This window comes from Nannobrachium achirus (assembly GCF_963921795.1).
Source record: "Nannobrachium achirus genome assembly, chromosome: 5".
Taxonomy (NCBI): Eukaryota; Metazoa; Chordata; class Actinopteri; order Myctophiformes; family Myctophidae; genus Nannobrachium; species Nannobrachium achirus.
In genome coordinates, this window is record NC_137814.1 from 61,217,409 (window position 1) to 61,234,696 (window position 17,288).

A 17,288-nucleotide genomic window follows, 5' to 3' on the forward strand; every position below is an offset into this window, starting at 1 on the left:
CATAGAAAGTGGGAGTCAACCTTCCGTTTCCCCCAACCAATCAGAGTGCAGGGGGTGTCGCTCCAAATGTTGTGACGTCAGGGCACTGAGCTGTGGGGAGCGGGGGGGGGGGGGGGGGGGGGGGGACACAGATCGATGAACCAATAGGGAGCCGGCGTTGGATTCCATAAGTTGTATCCGCCCCTCTAGGCCTTAGAAAGGGGCCGGCTCCTCCAGGCTATCAATATGTTGACATCCAGATTATTCTACACGGTTCCGTTTTTGAAGAAAAGACAAGTAGGCCATAGATGGCCACGAGTGCACAATGAGCAAGTTGGCATCTCGACAGAGTGCAGTCTAGTTGCGACAGAAGGCCGCAGTTTACCATGAGAAACGACACAGCTTGTCCGCGTGTAGACGTGCAAACCCACAGACCGTAAAAATGTGTCATCGTTATGTCATCATGCTCTGTTGTCACTGTGATGTCAGGGAAACCACTCTACCAGAATGGATTTGCCGCACGGACATCACGCTCTGGCTTCACTGTGATGTCACACTAACAGAATCCCCTTTTATGCCCATATATGGGCATAAAATATTAATGACGCCCTGTTAGAGAGATCCCTGTGAAGCCAGGGGGAACAAATCCCTTTTATGCCCATACATGGAGATATGGAGATCCTGTGATGCCAGGGGAACAAATACATTGTATGCCCATATATGGAGATCCCTGATGTCCACATCACTGTGGCGTGAGGTTGCTTGTCGCCCTGAGGCGTCTTACTAGTTTTAAAAAGTTTACAGAGCGCGCGCGTGCGCTCGCTCACACACACACGCACACGCACACACACACACACACACACACACACACACACACACACACACACACACAGATAAATGGCACCACCAGGATCTCTCACGATGACCAATCCATCATGGAGGTGTTTGGGCGTCGCCTTCACGCTCTACGCTACAGCAATACCATGCTGTGCTGTTCTATTCCCCTGAGCGAACACTCTAGTGCAGGGACACTTCTGGTCTGTGTCGTTCTGTTTTGTTGTGTTTGGTTTGTCTGAGAGGACAATACCTCCACATACTTCATACTACCGGAGTCCCCCAGGGATCTGTATGATGTCTGCTCTTTTTTTTCCTCTTTTTTGTATCCCTATATACCAGGGCTCTAAGGTTTTCTTTTTTTTCTTATCTTTTTTTTTTCTTTTTTGCTGAGAAAGTCAAAAAGTAGGGACCCCCACTTCATGCAGTATTTTGTATACAATGTTGTTGCATATTGATGACTTAAACCTTTTTAGACTTTTCCAAGGGCTATAGTTACAGCTTAGTTGACCAATAGCTGAAAGACACCTTGTAAGCTTACAAATCGGCTATTCTCTGTGACTGCCCCCCATTATAGGGATGCTATGGTTCATTAACATTCCGATCACACACAAACCCCCCTGGAATAACTCTGGGGACCTCCTAGGAGTCCCGCACCCCTGCAGAATAACCGTGCTCTCCATCAAAACGCGTTGCTGAAATTCTGAAAATAGCCGATCTATACAGACATTTTCGCAGCAGAATAGGAGTGCGAGGGTCTTGTGTGGTTGAAATACTGACCCTGCCAAGGTTGCGGGTTCAATTCCCTGTCGAGCAAGGCACTAACAACGCTAGGGTTACTCAGGATCAAATCCCACCGGAGCCGACCAACCTCCCAGTGACAAATGTATGCGCCGACCTGTATTTCAAAAGGCCTTTTGCATAACGTAATTCAAAAACAATGCCATTCCGCATCTTTCAAATGGAGTCCATTAATTAAGGGGGGGAAAGGCCGTAAAGTGTGAGGAATGGTCATAGCTGGGTAATGGTGTTTTAGTGTTTATGGCGGTGAGGTCATTTCTACATCTTGATGAAGGTATTAAAAGTGCCAGGCTGGCTGTGATTTGCGCTCTCTCGCAGACACAGTGACACAGCGATGGCTCTGTTCAGCCCACCGCAGGGCCACCTTTCTTTGCTTTTTAATGAGCTCTGCAGTCTGCTTAAAAAAAGAAATAAAATGAATACATGGACACTATTTCACATAGTAAATAAAATGTTACCGGCTGAATATGTGCCACACACAGATCAGATGGCAGAGGTGATTTAAAGTTGACAAACAGCAGAGAGTGGCTGGACATTTGGAACATAGAGGCTTTGGATTGTCTTTGACGGACCACCGTTATAATGGTATAAAACTGTGTTAAAGGTTTTCATAGATGAAAGAGACTTGTTTGACAGCATGGTCATCAGTGCTATATATATATATAGACACACACACACACACACACACACACACACACACACACACACACACACACACACACACATATATATATAATAATAATTATTATTATTTTAATACATTATCTTTTCTATTAATTTTGCATATTCATAATTACGTGTATTTTCAGAAATGTAACCACTTAGAAAACTTGACCTTTGGTTCTGTACTTGGTCTGCTTTTTATTCCCTCTACACCAAACCTCTCGCCTAAAATAGCCAATCTGCAAGCTTACAACTTGTCTGACCTGTCAGACCACTTAAAAAAAGTATTTGGGGGCCCACTTACCAAATTAGTGGTAAGTGGCCCACTAGTGGTCTACATGTTTGAGAATCGCAGGCATTGTCTGATTGGTCAAGCTTCCCTTGGCACTTGTGCCGCGGGACACATTATAAGTGGCGATGCGTTGCTATGGAGACTGTTATTCTCTTTACAGAACACAGGGCTGAATGAATCGAGGTCTTCTTGTTTAGATGTTGCACTGGACAGTGAAGCAGCTGGATGGCGGACCAAGCAGAGCCTTCTACGCTGCTGTGGCGGCGGAACACAAGGTGTACTCCTTCGGGGGACAACAACGTGCACAGGGGACGTGCGTTAACGACAGGGACCAGATGGAAGTGCACATCTTCAACACAGTGTCCTTGCACTGGTCAAAGTTGCCTACGGTTACACCCGGAAGGGGAGAGTGTCCCTTTGAGGTTCCCACCGTGCGCGTGGGCCACACAGCTGTGCTGGTTGACGACATCGTCTACATCTGCGGAGGAGGGCTTACGGAGTGGCACTGCGACGTGCTTTACGCCTTTGCCGTCGACACCCACGCGTGGTCCAAGCCGACGGTTTGTGGGTCCGTTCCGGAGGTGAGGTGGTACCACTCAGCCTGTGTCTCAGGGAAGGTCATGTATGTGTTCGGAGGATTCGACTGGACGACTGGAGACGTTGACAACGCCCTCTACAAGTTGGACACCGCCACAATGTTCTGGTCCCTGGTCGTCACCAGAGGCACTGCGCCGCCCGGTTCGGAATGTCACTCTGCCACCGTCATCGGGACGAGGATGTTTGTGTTCGGGGGCCTAGGGGCTGAGGACCACTACAACGACGTCAGAGTGTTTGACACGGAGACCGACTGCTGGCTGTGCACTCCTTCTGCGCAACTTCTTCCAGAAGGACGCGAGAGTCATTCGGCCTTTGCCTACAACGGAGAGCTGTACATAATCGGTGGCTACGACTTGGACCAGAACTTCAACGACCTCTGGAAGTTCAATCCACGGAGCTTCTCCTGGAGGAAGGTTGAGCCAAAGGGGAAAGGCCCGGCGTGCATGTACCGGATGTGCTGTTGCACCGTGGGAGATCGCGTCGTCCACTTTGGAGGATACAGGTACGCACCCGTCGACGGCACCGACGACGAAGATGACGATGAAGGCATGATGTCAGACCTGTTCATCCTAGACTTAAGTCCCAGCATGAAGACGTTATGCAAGCTAGCGGTCATTCAGTACGGTCTGGAGCAGTCTGGACTCCCGCAGGATGTGAGGTGGGAATTGGCGGCTATGACCAGGGCCAAACCAGTAGTTTGGTATTTCTTGATTAAGATTTTATATATATTTGTATGTTGTTATATATTGCAGCATTAACTTATGCTTCAATGTAAATTGACTACAATTTTCGTCAATGTCCCAGCATATGATATTGTTTTTTTTTTTCCTTTTTTTGTGGTAGGCCAGTGCAATAATGCTATTGCTATGATTTGAATGGTTACATTTTGATTTATTTTTGGTCAACTGAGCCGAGTATTTATGTTCAGTATTTAAGTTCAATAATCTTTAATTATTTGTCTATGTTTGTTTTAGGGGGGAGACTCGAACAAGTATCTTATCTGTTTACAATGTTAGTTGACTTGTTCTAAGGTGTGTCGTCTGTACCATGTGTATGTAGTAGCAAATTAGTCTTTTAGCACAGTGGTTCTCAACCTGTGGGTTGTGACCCCAAGGGGGGTCCCCAGATGACAGCTTAGTTAGATGACGATTTAAGTACTTTTCAGACCTTTAATACCTCAAGAAATGGAAAGAAAAATCATTACTGCATCAAAAGTAATCAACAAACTATACTATAAAACCTAATCAATCATTGACAAATAAAATAAGAAAGAGGCAAACACTGTGAAAACAGCCAATCTACAAGCTCACAATGCCTCGTAGATCTGCTATTTTCACAATAATTCATCTGAGGAAGGAACTCAAACTAAATGTAAAGCCCCAACTCTTGATATTCCAAGTGCTTGTCAGGGTGGGGGGGTCCCCAGTTCAATTATGATTATGTAGGGGGGTCTGAAAGGTATAGAGAAGCACTGATTTAGCACTAGCAGACACCCTAATCCGGTGTTACTTGAAAATGCTAGATGGGAATAAGCAGAGTGAACATGAACTCTGGTCAAAGGACACTAGCATATCGTCGTTGTCGGGTGGAAACCTCGTATCTCCAAGTGTCAAATGTGTACTTTCTTTTGCAAGGTAAAGCCCTGCTTCATCAGACAAGGCTGTCGCACAAAAGTAGTGAAAACAGCAGATCTACAAGCACACAACGCCTCGCGGTGCGAGGCGTTGTGTGCTTGTAGATCAGCTGTTTTCACTTGTTTAAATCATTTTTTTAAATGATAAATGCAAAACGAACGGTTTTGGACATACAAGGTTGTCACCCGACAACGACGATATGTCTAAACAGCATGCTACACTAGGGCTGTCACAATTATTACATAATCGTCTAATCGCAATTATTTGAGGTAATCGGAATTGTTTTGCATAATCGTTTCCATGTTGAGAAATGTTCGTTTCAAACACTTTCAAAAAGTAGTGGAAATAGCAGATCTACAAGCTCACAACGTGTTGTGATGCGACGCTTGTAGGCTATTTCCACTATCAGTGTTATTTTTTAAATATAAAGTTGTCATATATGTCAGTAATTTCTTTGTATGTTTAGGTTATGTGTCATATCTGCCATGTTCAACTTCAAAGCCTACAAGCCAAACAGAAATGTAATTGTCAATGACAAAAACACAATTAAATCATTAATCACAATTATTGGAGTGATAATTAATTGTCATGTAAAATGTCAATCGTGACAGCCCTATGCTAGACTTTTGCTGAAAATAGCAGATCGGCAAGCTCACAGTGCGTCTTCAGACTAGTTCACATTATGACAGGTGAGGTGTCTCAGTGTATTTTTTTTTTCATATCAATGCATTGCTGTATTGAAATGTAGACTACCATCAATCAATCAATCAATCAATCAATCAATCAATCAATCCATAGGTTTCATGTGTAGTCCTACACCGGCCATGTTGAGGACCAACACAGGTGTTTCAATTTGTCTGATTGGCATAGAACAGGGGTCTTCAATGTTTTCAGGCCAAGGACCCCTTAGCTGAGAGAGAGACGAAGCAGGGACCCCCACAACCTATTCATAGATTCCATATAGTTTGACAGCACAATCATCAGTGTATTTTGGATTCATGTCAATTTGTGTTATCAGATATGTAACCACTATAGAACCATCAATACTCAATACACTTGACCTTTCACTACTGTATGTACTTAGTGTGCTCTTTTTCCCCCTCTACATCAAACCTCTTTGCCAAAAATAGCCGATCTACAAGCTCACAACGCCTCGCAGCTATTTTTGTATAGGACTACATTAATTTGAAACCCATGAATATGAAGGAAAAAATATATATAGGGAAAACAGGCGATCTACAGGCTATTTTAAGAGGTTAAAATTACAATATTTGAAATGTAGTTCAGGGAAATAGTGGTTGCTTAACCCTGGTTTTTGACATTATCGAAACGAATCGGATAAAAGCGCCAAACTTTTGTTGAGGCTTCTTTAGGACCTAACAATGGATTTTAGCCTTGGGTACCAAACTTTATTTTGAAGTTTACCCATAGAATTATCCATATCAAGTTGGGCTCCCAACCCTACTTAACCCTGCAAGACCCAAATTAATTTCTACTGGCCAAATTAAAAAAAATCAGATGGTGTTGTAGGAGTCCTAATCACAGGAAAATGTAATTAAAAAAACTGAATAATGTTTTTGTAAGGTTTTATAGCCATAAATCATAAATCATGCTCTAATTTGCATTTTGGGGATATTTTTCCACAATATTAACATATGCACGTGTTCTAGACATTCTAATGATCACGGAAAAAAATATTACAGGCATTTTACTTATGTTTTTGTGAGGAATAGCTTCAGTTAAAAAGTGAGATGTTGTTCGTCCAGACGCTGGAAATTCAACTTCTCTGGGAGGTGTGAATGTCAGTCTCTGTGGGGGGTATTTATATGCAAATATCGTGGCCAATGGCATTGTAATACTAAACAATAGGATTTAATGGTGATGTTAATGTGAAAAAAGAACAGGAAAACTAATTATAACATTTTTTAAAAAATGATTTAAAAAACTTTGCCAAAAAGCAACGCTGGGCCTTGCAGGGTTAAAGCAGAGTTTTTTTTTCTGGGTATTTTCCTCCTGTATCCACGAGTTTCCAACGCCCCATAGTGCAGACGTCTGCACCGAGCTTCCGCCGCCGATTTACAAGCTCACAACGGGTTGCATCTGCGACGCGACGTGAGCTTGTATGTCTGCTGTTAAACCCGGAAGTTTGGTCCTGATAGTCTCCAGTAAACTCCCGGGGAAACTTGTGGATAGAAAGTCGATGGTACCCAAGGCTAAAATCCATCGTTAGGTCCTAAAGAAGCCTCAAAAAATGTTTGGCGCTTTTATCCGTTTCGATAATTTCTGTTAAGCCAACCCACTAAAAGCCATGTGCTTGCAAATAAAAACTAAAAAATGTACTTCAGTGCAGTACTCAAGTAAATGCACTGTCCACCGCCGCTCTCATATTACTGAGGGAGTAGCCATACATTCTGCATGGAGATGGATCGCTCTGTGCAGCTTTTTGGACGTCCCTGTGCATCTCAAATGTGATTTAATGCACTGTCAATCAGAATCAAGTCAGCCCTCTTAGCACTGTGTCAGCAAAATAAAACACAAAACCTGAAGGATCAGCAGAGACCTGTCTTCAGCAATTTACTGCCATTCACAAATCTCTTCCCTGAAACTGGTCAGTGTGAATATAATCAGAGACTTACAGTATACATGGGCAACTGGCGGCCCGGGGGCCACATGCGGCCCTCGCCTTTACTTATTGCGGCCCGCAGGTTCATATCGGAATACTGATATATTATTGATTTCAGCTGTTACAATTATTCCAAACATGACCTGCTTTAATTCTGTCAGTCTATATTAATGACTAGTAGGCTATAGTAGTATTAAAATGTATTTTATTTTGTACAATGCATTTGTATTTAGGTTCATGAAGTGAACATGAGTATATAACTAAATGTGTTTGAAATTAAATCAAAATGTTACATTTCAGGATTCCAATTATAACAAAAAAAAATCAGGATTCCAATTCAAAGGAAGCAAAAATAGCCGATCTACAAGCTCAAAACGCATCGCGCTGCGATGCGTTTTGAGCTTGTAGATCTGCTATGTTTTGCTTCTTTTGTATGAGATACTAGAATGACAAAGGACGTAGCAATATGCAATGTGGCCCTCTGGAGTGAAGGTGGAAATATAGTGGCCCTCTCCATCATCAAAGTTGCCCACCCCTGACTTACAGGGAAGCTAGGATTGAAGGGCTAGACTTGGCGGATGGGGCTCGACATCCGAGCATCAGAAGAATCAAGTAACCAATATTTTATACTTTGGCTCTTCAACAATAGCAGTTTAGTCAGGAACCCTTTTTTTGTGCAAGCTTCCTGAGCATGCTAAGCAAAATCAGTGGAACGCTAAGCAATAACCCCCATAGGGATGCAATAGCAGAACAATAACTTAGTTGAATCACAGTATTTGAGCTTAACTCTTATACTGCTTTGAACGTTCCTGTTCGCCCCAATTCTTGAGGTCGAGTAGGGCCAATACGGCCGTTCGTTCGTTTGATGTTTTTTATGGATTATGATAAAAGACGTCCTTGCGCAACTTTTGAATGCATAATTGGTCGTCGGTGTCGTTTTGAGGACAGCCGGAAACCGTTCATAAAAAAAAAAAGTAAACAGACTGTCCTGGCTCCGCCTGCCCAGAGCGACTCTGCGCCTGCCTAGCTGCCAGGGGCGTCAATTGGGTATGGCAGGGGTATGCAGCTGCCATACCTTGACAGGGGGAAATAATAAAAATGTACTTTTCATCGTGCCTGTTGCTAAGGTATGGCAACATGACTGGTGTCTTCACCAGACACCAGTCATGTTGCCATACCTTAGCTTGTTCTGAACTGACGCCACTGCTAGCTGCTAGCAGCCTTGAGGGACTATATTGTTTTATGCATCGGGCTGTTAGTAGAGAAAGAGAGAGAGAAACGTTGGTAAAAGCGATCATTTTGTCGGAAATCAGTTGTTTTATAGTATTAGTAGTATAGTAATTGTAGTAGGTAGTAGTATTTAGCAGTACTAGAATATTGAGATGTATTAGGCCAACTCAGCCTCAACTTGCTGGTATCATTCCGCCGAAGTGCGACCCAACCCCCCCTGGCCGAGCAGCAGCAGCAGATCCACCGATAGAAATAAACTTTGTTAGAATTAGGATTACACAACCTACCCGTGTTGGTGACCCAGGACCAGCGCCCATGGTGGTGGTGGTCGTGATGATGATGATGATGATGATAATGATGATGAAGAAGAGAAAAAGATCACTGTAGCCATTGTTATTGAAGATAAAAAGATTGAAGATGGTGCCAGTCGCGAAGAACCGGGGTCCAAAAATGGATCAAGAGCCTCGTGATATTGTGGAAACCGATCCCGACGGAGCTCGACCCCCGTGTAGGATGGATCCCCCCGCCCGGGGGCTCACATCGCCGCAGCAGCAGAGACCCATGTACCACCGCGAAAAGACGGACGAACTGGGCGATTTGGCCAATGAAGAATGGCTTCCACGTAGAGACCCCTCGGAGAACAGAGGCCACGATTCTACTGTCCAAAGTAAGACTTCCAATCCAGTGCATGTATGTATTGTATAGTTGTATACTGTATATAGTTGTATACTGTGTGATAACAGAGCATCCGTGTGGAACTGGAAGCCTGGGATGGGGGGATGGTCAGTGATCAGTGAGATAGGGTAACGGTTTTCCATTGCGACGTGTTGCCACTCCGACATTGGGATCCGGTCTAGAGCCCGCCTACTGCATCCGGCTATTTACACGTACACATACATGCAAGAAATGTTTCCGTATCCGGACCGGATCAGTAACTTGATCCAAGCAGTTAGGATCCACGTGCTTGGTTTGTTTTTGTCGCTACTCAGGACACACGTGGAGTTCCTATCACGCGCGTGCACGTACCGCGTGTAGTGTACGTGCACTGCTCAGCCTACTAGGATTATTTGATGGGAATTTAGGATTTATTGGCTTAGTTTGTGTGTGCGTGCGTACGATGCGTGTGTGTGTGAGAGAGAGGGAGAGGTTTCTTTTTATCGTCATCATCATCATCATCATCATCATCAGTAGCTGATGATGTAGCTTTTCAGTTCAATTCAAAGGAGCTTTATTGGCATGAGAAAACATACGTTTACATTGCCAAAGCAAGTGTTACAAATAAAAACTGTTGAAAATGGGGAACATATATACAGTTGGAGGGAGTACAGCTTTGTGTAAACAGAGCTATGTTGCATTGTGACATTTTATATAGGTATACAGGGTATAAAGGGAATTTCACTGTGACAGTAAATGCATGGTAACTAATTACTATAACTGCATTTTATGTTATATATGAACTTATTGTAAGTCATTTGCTAAATGTCAAAATAGTAAATTGATTTGTTTAGATATAAACTATTTGATATTTTCCTGGCTATGATTTTAGATGATGAGTCGACGATGATGATGAGCCTACTTCTTCATTTCCACATCGTGGTCGTCCAAGGACAAGGATAGGTAAAGAAAAAACAAACTTTTTTCTGTAAATCAGACTTAGCACCATGCACATGCTCACATAGACATCAAAGGGGGCTTGAGCCCCTGCCCTTTTATCCATCTGTAAAAAGTGCCCTCTCCAGACCATGAATGCTGTTTTTACATAATTACTATATATATATATATATATATATATATATATATATATATATATATATATATATATATGTGTGTGGTAAGCAGGAAGTGCATAGAATGTTAGAGAGGCAGGGGTTGACATTTCTAAAACGGCCTTTTGATGAAAATAGTAGGCCCCCAACCTCCACGCATTCTGCTGTGACGCGTTGTGAGCTTGAAGGTGTACTATTTTTCATGTATTTTATAGTAATTATGTATTTGTATAATTTACAGATCGACCATGGGCTCGTGTACGAGTTCAGCAGACCCGGTGGAGCCCTTCCGGAGGAGCCTGGCTGGAGTGAAACAGAATGGAGCCCCAGGCCCTGTGCAGGCTGAATGACACACACGCACGCACGCACGCACGCACGCACGCACGCACGCACGCACGCACGCACACACACATATACACTCTGTAGACATGTAGTGTCACTGTGAGATAAAGAGAACCCTGAAAGCTGAAGCAGGATTCAGGCTGAAGCTCATGTCACTGTGTCAATGTTCTGCACTGCTCTTACTACTGCTCTTACTTCTCTTACACACTAAAAGTGTGTAAAAAGACACTTTTTCTTGTTTTTATTTTTTTGAATTTGTTTGTAAACAACCACTGATCATAGGTGTGATGTTACTGAAGCCAACAATAAAAGGCTAAAGAGAGATTTCTGCCTGAAAATGTATTCTTCACAAAAATGCATTTTTCTCAGCTTTATGTTCTCAAAGAGCTGTTTTTAGGCCACATTCTGCAGCTTCTAGCTAATGAACAGAACAAGATAAAAACTCGAAATCTTTTTCTGTTGCAAAGTAGACATTCTATTCTTCGTTGCCATATAATTGTTGTCTTTATAGTCGAAACCAAATTTCTCCAGTAGGCCTTCAAAGATGAGCGACAATTCTCAATTTAGCTGGCAGTGGATTGAGCTTTTTGTTCAATTCTGTGGCAGTAAAAGAGTTAACAACATGGACATGTAACTTAATCAAACAATCACAAGTATTTGAGCTTAGCCATGATCGTGAAAAGGTGGAGGCTGGGGTGGAGGAGGCAGCTAGCAGCGAATGATTCCGAAGCTTCGGAACCAAGCATAGGTAGAGAAAGCAAGCCGTATTTAAAGGAGCCTTACCTACTGATTGAGAGCTTTGATTGGAGTATGGCAGTCATGTGACGTAATGACCGGCAGATATGAGAATGAGGAATGAGAACAGAACTGACTGACAGCTGACTACAGCTGGGTCCTGCGTAAACTAACGCTGACGCTTCATATAATACAAACTATGAGCTTGCAGATCTGCCATTTTAGAAACATCCTGAATTTTGTATGCAAATCTTTGAATATATATATATATATATTTTTAAAGCTATTATGCTAACGCTTTTAACACAAAATGTAGGACTGGGACTCAAACTGAAATGTTGATGAGTCAATTACAGAAAAGATTCAATCGCACTTAGTTTTCGCAACACAGAACCTTTCTCAATGGGCGCGTTTCAGGCGTACCGATCATACCGGTAGGTTTGGAGGCGGTAACCGCCGTACCGCCGTACCGCGGTATACCGAGGTCTACCGCGGTGTCATTGTGCTTACCGCGGTAAAAAGACAAAAAAAAGGTCTATTTTTTATTGGAAAACAAGCGAGTTTTAAAACGGGGGAGAAGCGAGGACCGCATGCGCTCCATGCCGCTCTGCTCTGGGCCGTGTACCACACGTTGGAAGCCACATACGTCACTCAGACACAGACCTGCACACGCGTGATTCCTAAACCCACCAGGCTTGAGTTAAGACCCGCCTCGTGGAAACGCGAGGACTTCCAGGAGTGAGGCGGGTCTTAACTCAATCCTGGTGGGTTTAGGAATCACGCCCTGCACACAGTGCACAGAGCAGGGTACGGAGCACAACTCTATGACGGAGCAGCATACACTTTCTCTGTAATCCACTCGACACAAGGATGTTAATACATACCTTGTGTTGTGGCATATCTTTTTTTATTCATACGGATTACTGGCGGAGCGCGGGCCGCGTGGAGTAAAACCGAAAATGAAACAATTTTACTTTCTCCACCGCGTCGCACGTTGTGCCCCGTACGGCGCGTCGGCGATTTTATAACCTTTTCTGTCAAGTCTTGTAACTAAAACCTGTATATAGCAGCACTCAATCACTGCGATTTGAGAGTTGAGACGTGACGTGAGTTTACAGAATCACTGTACACGATCTGACTACCCTTCCTCTTCTGGTTTGTTCACACAGCTGTTTGTGTCTGAAAAGCCCAAGTAGCTAGCCTACATTAATATGGTAACCCGACAGTGCAGAACTAAAAGCTCAGAACGCGTCGCGGATGCGAGGTGTTGTGAGCTTGTAGATCTGCTCCTTTGAAAGCCAGACCCGCTGTGCTGTACAGAGAAGTATAACTCGGGCAGTCAGGCTGTGTCTCCTCTCCACTGTGGAGAGGTGACTTTTGGGAAGATGATTGCAATATTTTGGCTTATCGCCAAAGCTTAATTAATAGATATGGGGGTGCGGTAATTACCGCAGTACCGGCGGTAAATGGGAAGACGGTAATCGCGGTAACAAAATGTCCATACCGCTAGGGTTGGACACGGTAACCGCCGTACCGCCGTACCGCGGTAAACCGAGGTCTACCGCGGTGTCAGTGTGCTTACCGCGGTAAAAAAAAGACAAAAAAAAGTCTATTTTTTATTGGAAAACAAGCGAGTTTTAAAACAGGGGAGAAGCGAGGACCGCATGCGCTCCATGCCGCTCTGCTCTGGGCCGTGTACCACAGTTTGGAAGCCACATACGTCACTCTCACTCTCAGAGACACAGACAGTCACTCCTGCAGCTGCCTGCCTGCGTAGAGGAGTACAGAGCAGCGTAAACTTTCTTTGTAATCCACTCGACACAAGGATGTTTATACATACCTTGTGTTGTGGCATATCTTTTTTTATTCATACGGATTACTGGCGGAGCGCGGGCCGCGTGGACTAAAAACGAAAATGAAACTATTTTACTTTTTCCATCGCGTCGCACGTTGTGCCCGTTCGGCGGCGCGTCGGAGATTTTATAACCTTTTCTGTCAAGTCTTGTAACTAAAACCTGTATATAGCAGCACTCAATCACTGCGATTTGAGAGTTGAGACGTGACGTGAGTTTACAGAATCACTGTACACGATCTGACTACCCTTCCTCTTCTGGTTTGTTCACACAGCTGTTTGTGTCTGAAAAGCCTACTAGCTAGCCTACGTTACTATGGTAACCCGACAGTGCAGATCTAAAAGCTCAGAACGAGTCGCGGATGCAATGTGTTGTGAGCTTGTAGATCTGCTCCTTTCAAAGCCATACCCGCTGTGCTGTACGGAGAAGTATAACTCGGGCGGTCAGGCTGTGTCGCCTCTCCACTGTGGAGAGGCGAATTTAGGGAAGATGATTGCAATATTTTGGCTTATCGCCGAACCTTAATTAATAGATACGGGGGTGCGGTAATTACCGCAGTACCGTCGGTAAATGGGAAGACGGTAATCGCGGTAACAAAATGTCGATACCGCCCCAGGCCTACATACCGCCCCAGGCCTACATACCGGTGCACCAACCAACAACAGACAACAAACCCCAGCGCACGCAATGGGAGAAGAAGCCGATCAGACCGCTTTGCCTAGCACAGTGGATGATGGGAAATTTAGATTTAATTAACACATCATGCATTGATTCACTTGAACATAATACACACACACACACGCACGCACGCACGCACGCACGCACGCACACACACACACCTAGCCACTTAGAAATCTGTTAATTAAGAATCCACTAGTCTCGTGTGGCCAGACTGTTGACTCCCACAATGTGCAAATGCTCCCGTCATACAGTCTGGGAGACAGAAGTTCTAATCAGGAGTATCCGGTATGGGAAGTGATAAAGCGGATGTGAAGCCTCCTCCACACTCCGGTTAGGTTTTTTACAGTTGCACACATTTATTCCAATATAAATAAAAAATATATAGAAAATCATATTTTAACATGTATTTTCATGAACGGTAATGCCAACTTCCATTACACGGATTTCAGGGGGTATAGACTCTATGTAGCATTTGGAGATTGTGGAATAGTTGTCTGGCTACTAAGAAGACTAAGAATCCACTAACTGATGGTAATTGTGGAGAGACCTGCTTTGACATGGGACACACATGTCCGTTGGCACCAGGTGAAACATGGGTTGAAAAATCATGGGATAAAGATGTAATTAAAAGATACATAAATAAACATGGGACACATGCTTCAACATGGGTCACACATGCTTCAATTAACATGGGACACACATGCACCAACACGGGACACACATGCACCAACACGGGACAGACAAAGTCTGTTGTCTCCCCAGGTTGGCAGAGGGAGTGCAGCACCCAGGATTACATATAGATAATTGACACCGGGTGAAAAATGGGTTGAGTAAATTGTGGGATTAAAATGTAAGAAAGACAAAACAAAACAAATGCATCAGGAGAGAAACGGCGTGACCCTGCCATCATGGCGGCGGATGACGGATGTCGCTCCAACGACCAGCAGCGGCCAATCGGGTGTCTGCGTGCCCACGGTGACAACACTGTCCCTTTAACGACCCCGAGAGGAAGGTCGACCAACGGGAAGAGGAGGAAGGGGAGGGAGAGAGAGGATCAATAGTCTCTCTCTCACACACCCACACATACGCAGGTTACACAGACATAGTGTTAGCAGTGCACTGCATAAACACATGGTCACAAGCTAACACACGAGCGTGGGCTGCACATCCATGGACACATGCACACGTACACGTGGGTTGCACTGCCCCAGCGACCACCCACACACACCCCCACACAAACACACCCAAAACATGTTCTCAAACACACCCAAATATGAAGTCATCCATCCTACCAGAGTCGTTGTTTTCAGAGTCCATCTTGTGTCACAGTGGGCTGTCAACTGGACCTCTACACCTCTCTCTCTCTCTCTCTCTCTCTCTCTCTCTCTCTCTCTCTCTCTCTCTGTGATGCTTGTGTCTGACCTTGCAGAGCTCTCTCTCTCTCCTGTGTGTGTGTGTGTCTCTCTCTCTCTCTCTCTCCCCCTCCCTTTCTCTCCCCCTCTCTCCCTCCCTCCCTCCCTCTCTCTCTCCCCCCCACCCTGCAGGTACAGTGAGTGTACATAAATCTGCAGCCCAGCATTAAAATGCTACAGTCAGACAGTGTGTGAGTGTATGCTTACCAACAACCCACAGGGGGCTAGCAGACACACACACACACACACACACACACACACACACACACGCACGCACGCACAGGAGTTTGAGTCGTTACATTATCTTTTTTTACTCAGACAAATAGTGTGAAAATAGCAAGATCTACAAGCTTGCGTGAGGCGTTGAGAGCTTGTACTGTAGGGTAGATTGTCTATTTTCAAAATGTTTGCCTCTTAATTATATTATGTGACAATCTGGACAATGTCAGACCACAGTTTTTATAGCATAGTTTTTCTGATTACTGATGCAGTAACGGTCTTTTTTTCTTTTTTTTGTATTATATAGATATATTTATATAGGTATTAGGGTCGATTCATACCGTTATAAGGAGCCTAACTAATTTCGGTTCGGCACTAGGCGAACCCAAATATGGTTCGCATCCCCCGGTTCGGGGAGGCGTCAACCGACTAAATTCGGCTCTATGGTGCTGACAAAATGTTGTGACCTCCCGACTTAATTTCGGTACTAAGCGGTGTCTTCTCATTCATTCAGCCCGGCTTCAAGTTAATTTCCTCGGCTATGAAGCCAAGGAAACAGCGGTAATTTGGGAGGGAGACACGCCGACTTCCAAATGCTTGCGTGGCCGTGATTAGAGCGTCGCATAGCGGATACATTGTCAGCTCACTCTGGTTGGAGAGTGGAGGCGCGCGCGCGACACACACACACACACACACACACACACACACACACACACACACACACACACACACACACACACACACACACACACACACACACACACACACACACACACACACACACACACACACACACACACACACACACACACACACACACACGGCTCGGCTTTGCTGTGTCTCGCAGCTCGCTAGTCGCTGACCGTTTTCAAGAGGAAAGAAGAGCTTAAAGTAAACACAACTTTGCTTGTGTTCCATGTTGGTTTATAGCCGAACTGCAAGCTCCGCGACGAATTGTGACTGATGCATGCAGAAAGAGAGGCGGCACGTTTATAATGTGAGCTTGTAGATTGAATGTTTTCGACGGAGCTAGCGATGTGAGTGATGAGAGAGACAGAGAGACCCCATTGCTGCTCACTGCCAGTCACTGGACCTCCAGGCAGCGTGCAGCCGCGAGGGCCAGTCAGATATGTATCCGCCCTGCAACGCTCATTTCTCGGCCACAAACGTTTTCATGCCACAGACCTCCAATATTTACATGCTACTTCGGCACTAGCCGTTAACACAATTAGTGCCTCTTAATCTGAAGGTTGCTTGGTGCCTCGGTGCCACGCGGTTTCCTCCATAGGCCGCCGCTATTATTTTGAAGGGCTGGAAGGGGGTTGTTTTTGTTTTTTTGGATTATCACTTGACGGCAACGATTACGTCATCTAGTCACATGACAGTGTGGGACAAGAAGAGGCAAGATGGCTGCGCCCTGCCTTGTGCCTTGTTTACATTTAGATCTGCTGCAAAATGTCTCAAAATGGCTATTTTGTTTAAATGAAGTTTCTTTATGGGCCTCTCCATTGACTTAACATTGAGGAGCTTCACTTCGCGTGCACGCCCAACGTGCGTTGTAAACAAATCGCCGACATTACCGATGCGAGCGGGACCGGAGCGACATTAAGTAAGTAATAATATCTTT

General features: G+C 44.6%; 2 protein-coding genes across 3 annotated transcripts in view; one reads left to right on the top strand and one right to left on the bottom strand.

The window, feature by feature from the left end:
- Window positions 1-17,288, bottom strand: part of efr3a (EFR3 homolog A) — a 180,662-nt gene that overhangs the window by 141,556 nt on the left and 21,818 nt on the right. The window lies entirely within an intron of this gene.
- Window positions 2,767-7,524, top strand: LOC308286118 (kelch domain-containing protein 3-like; the record flags this gene model as incomplete). Its single annotated transcript, XM_080727074.1, has 2 exons — window positions 2,767-3,858; window positions 7,414-7,524. 2 exons carry the CDS (start codon window positions 2,767-2,769, stop codon window positions 7,522-7,524), a joined length of 1,203 nt encoding a protein of 400 aa, XP_080583200.1.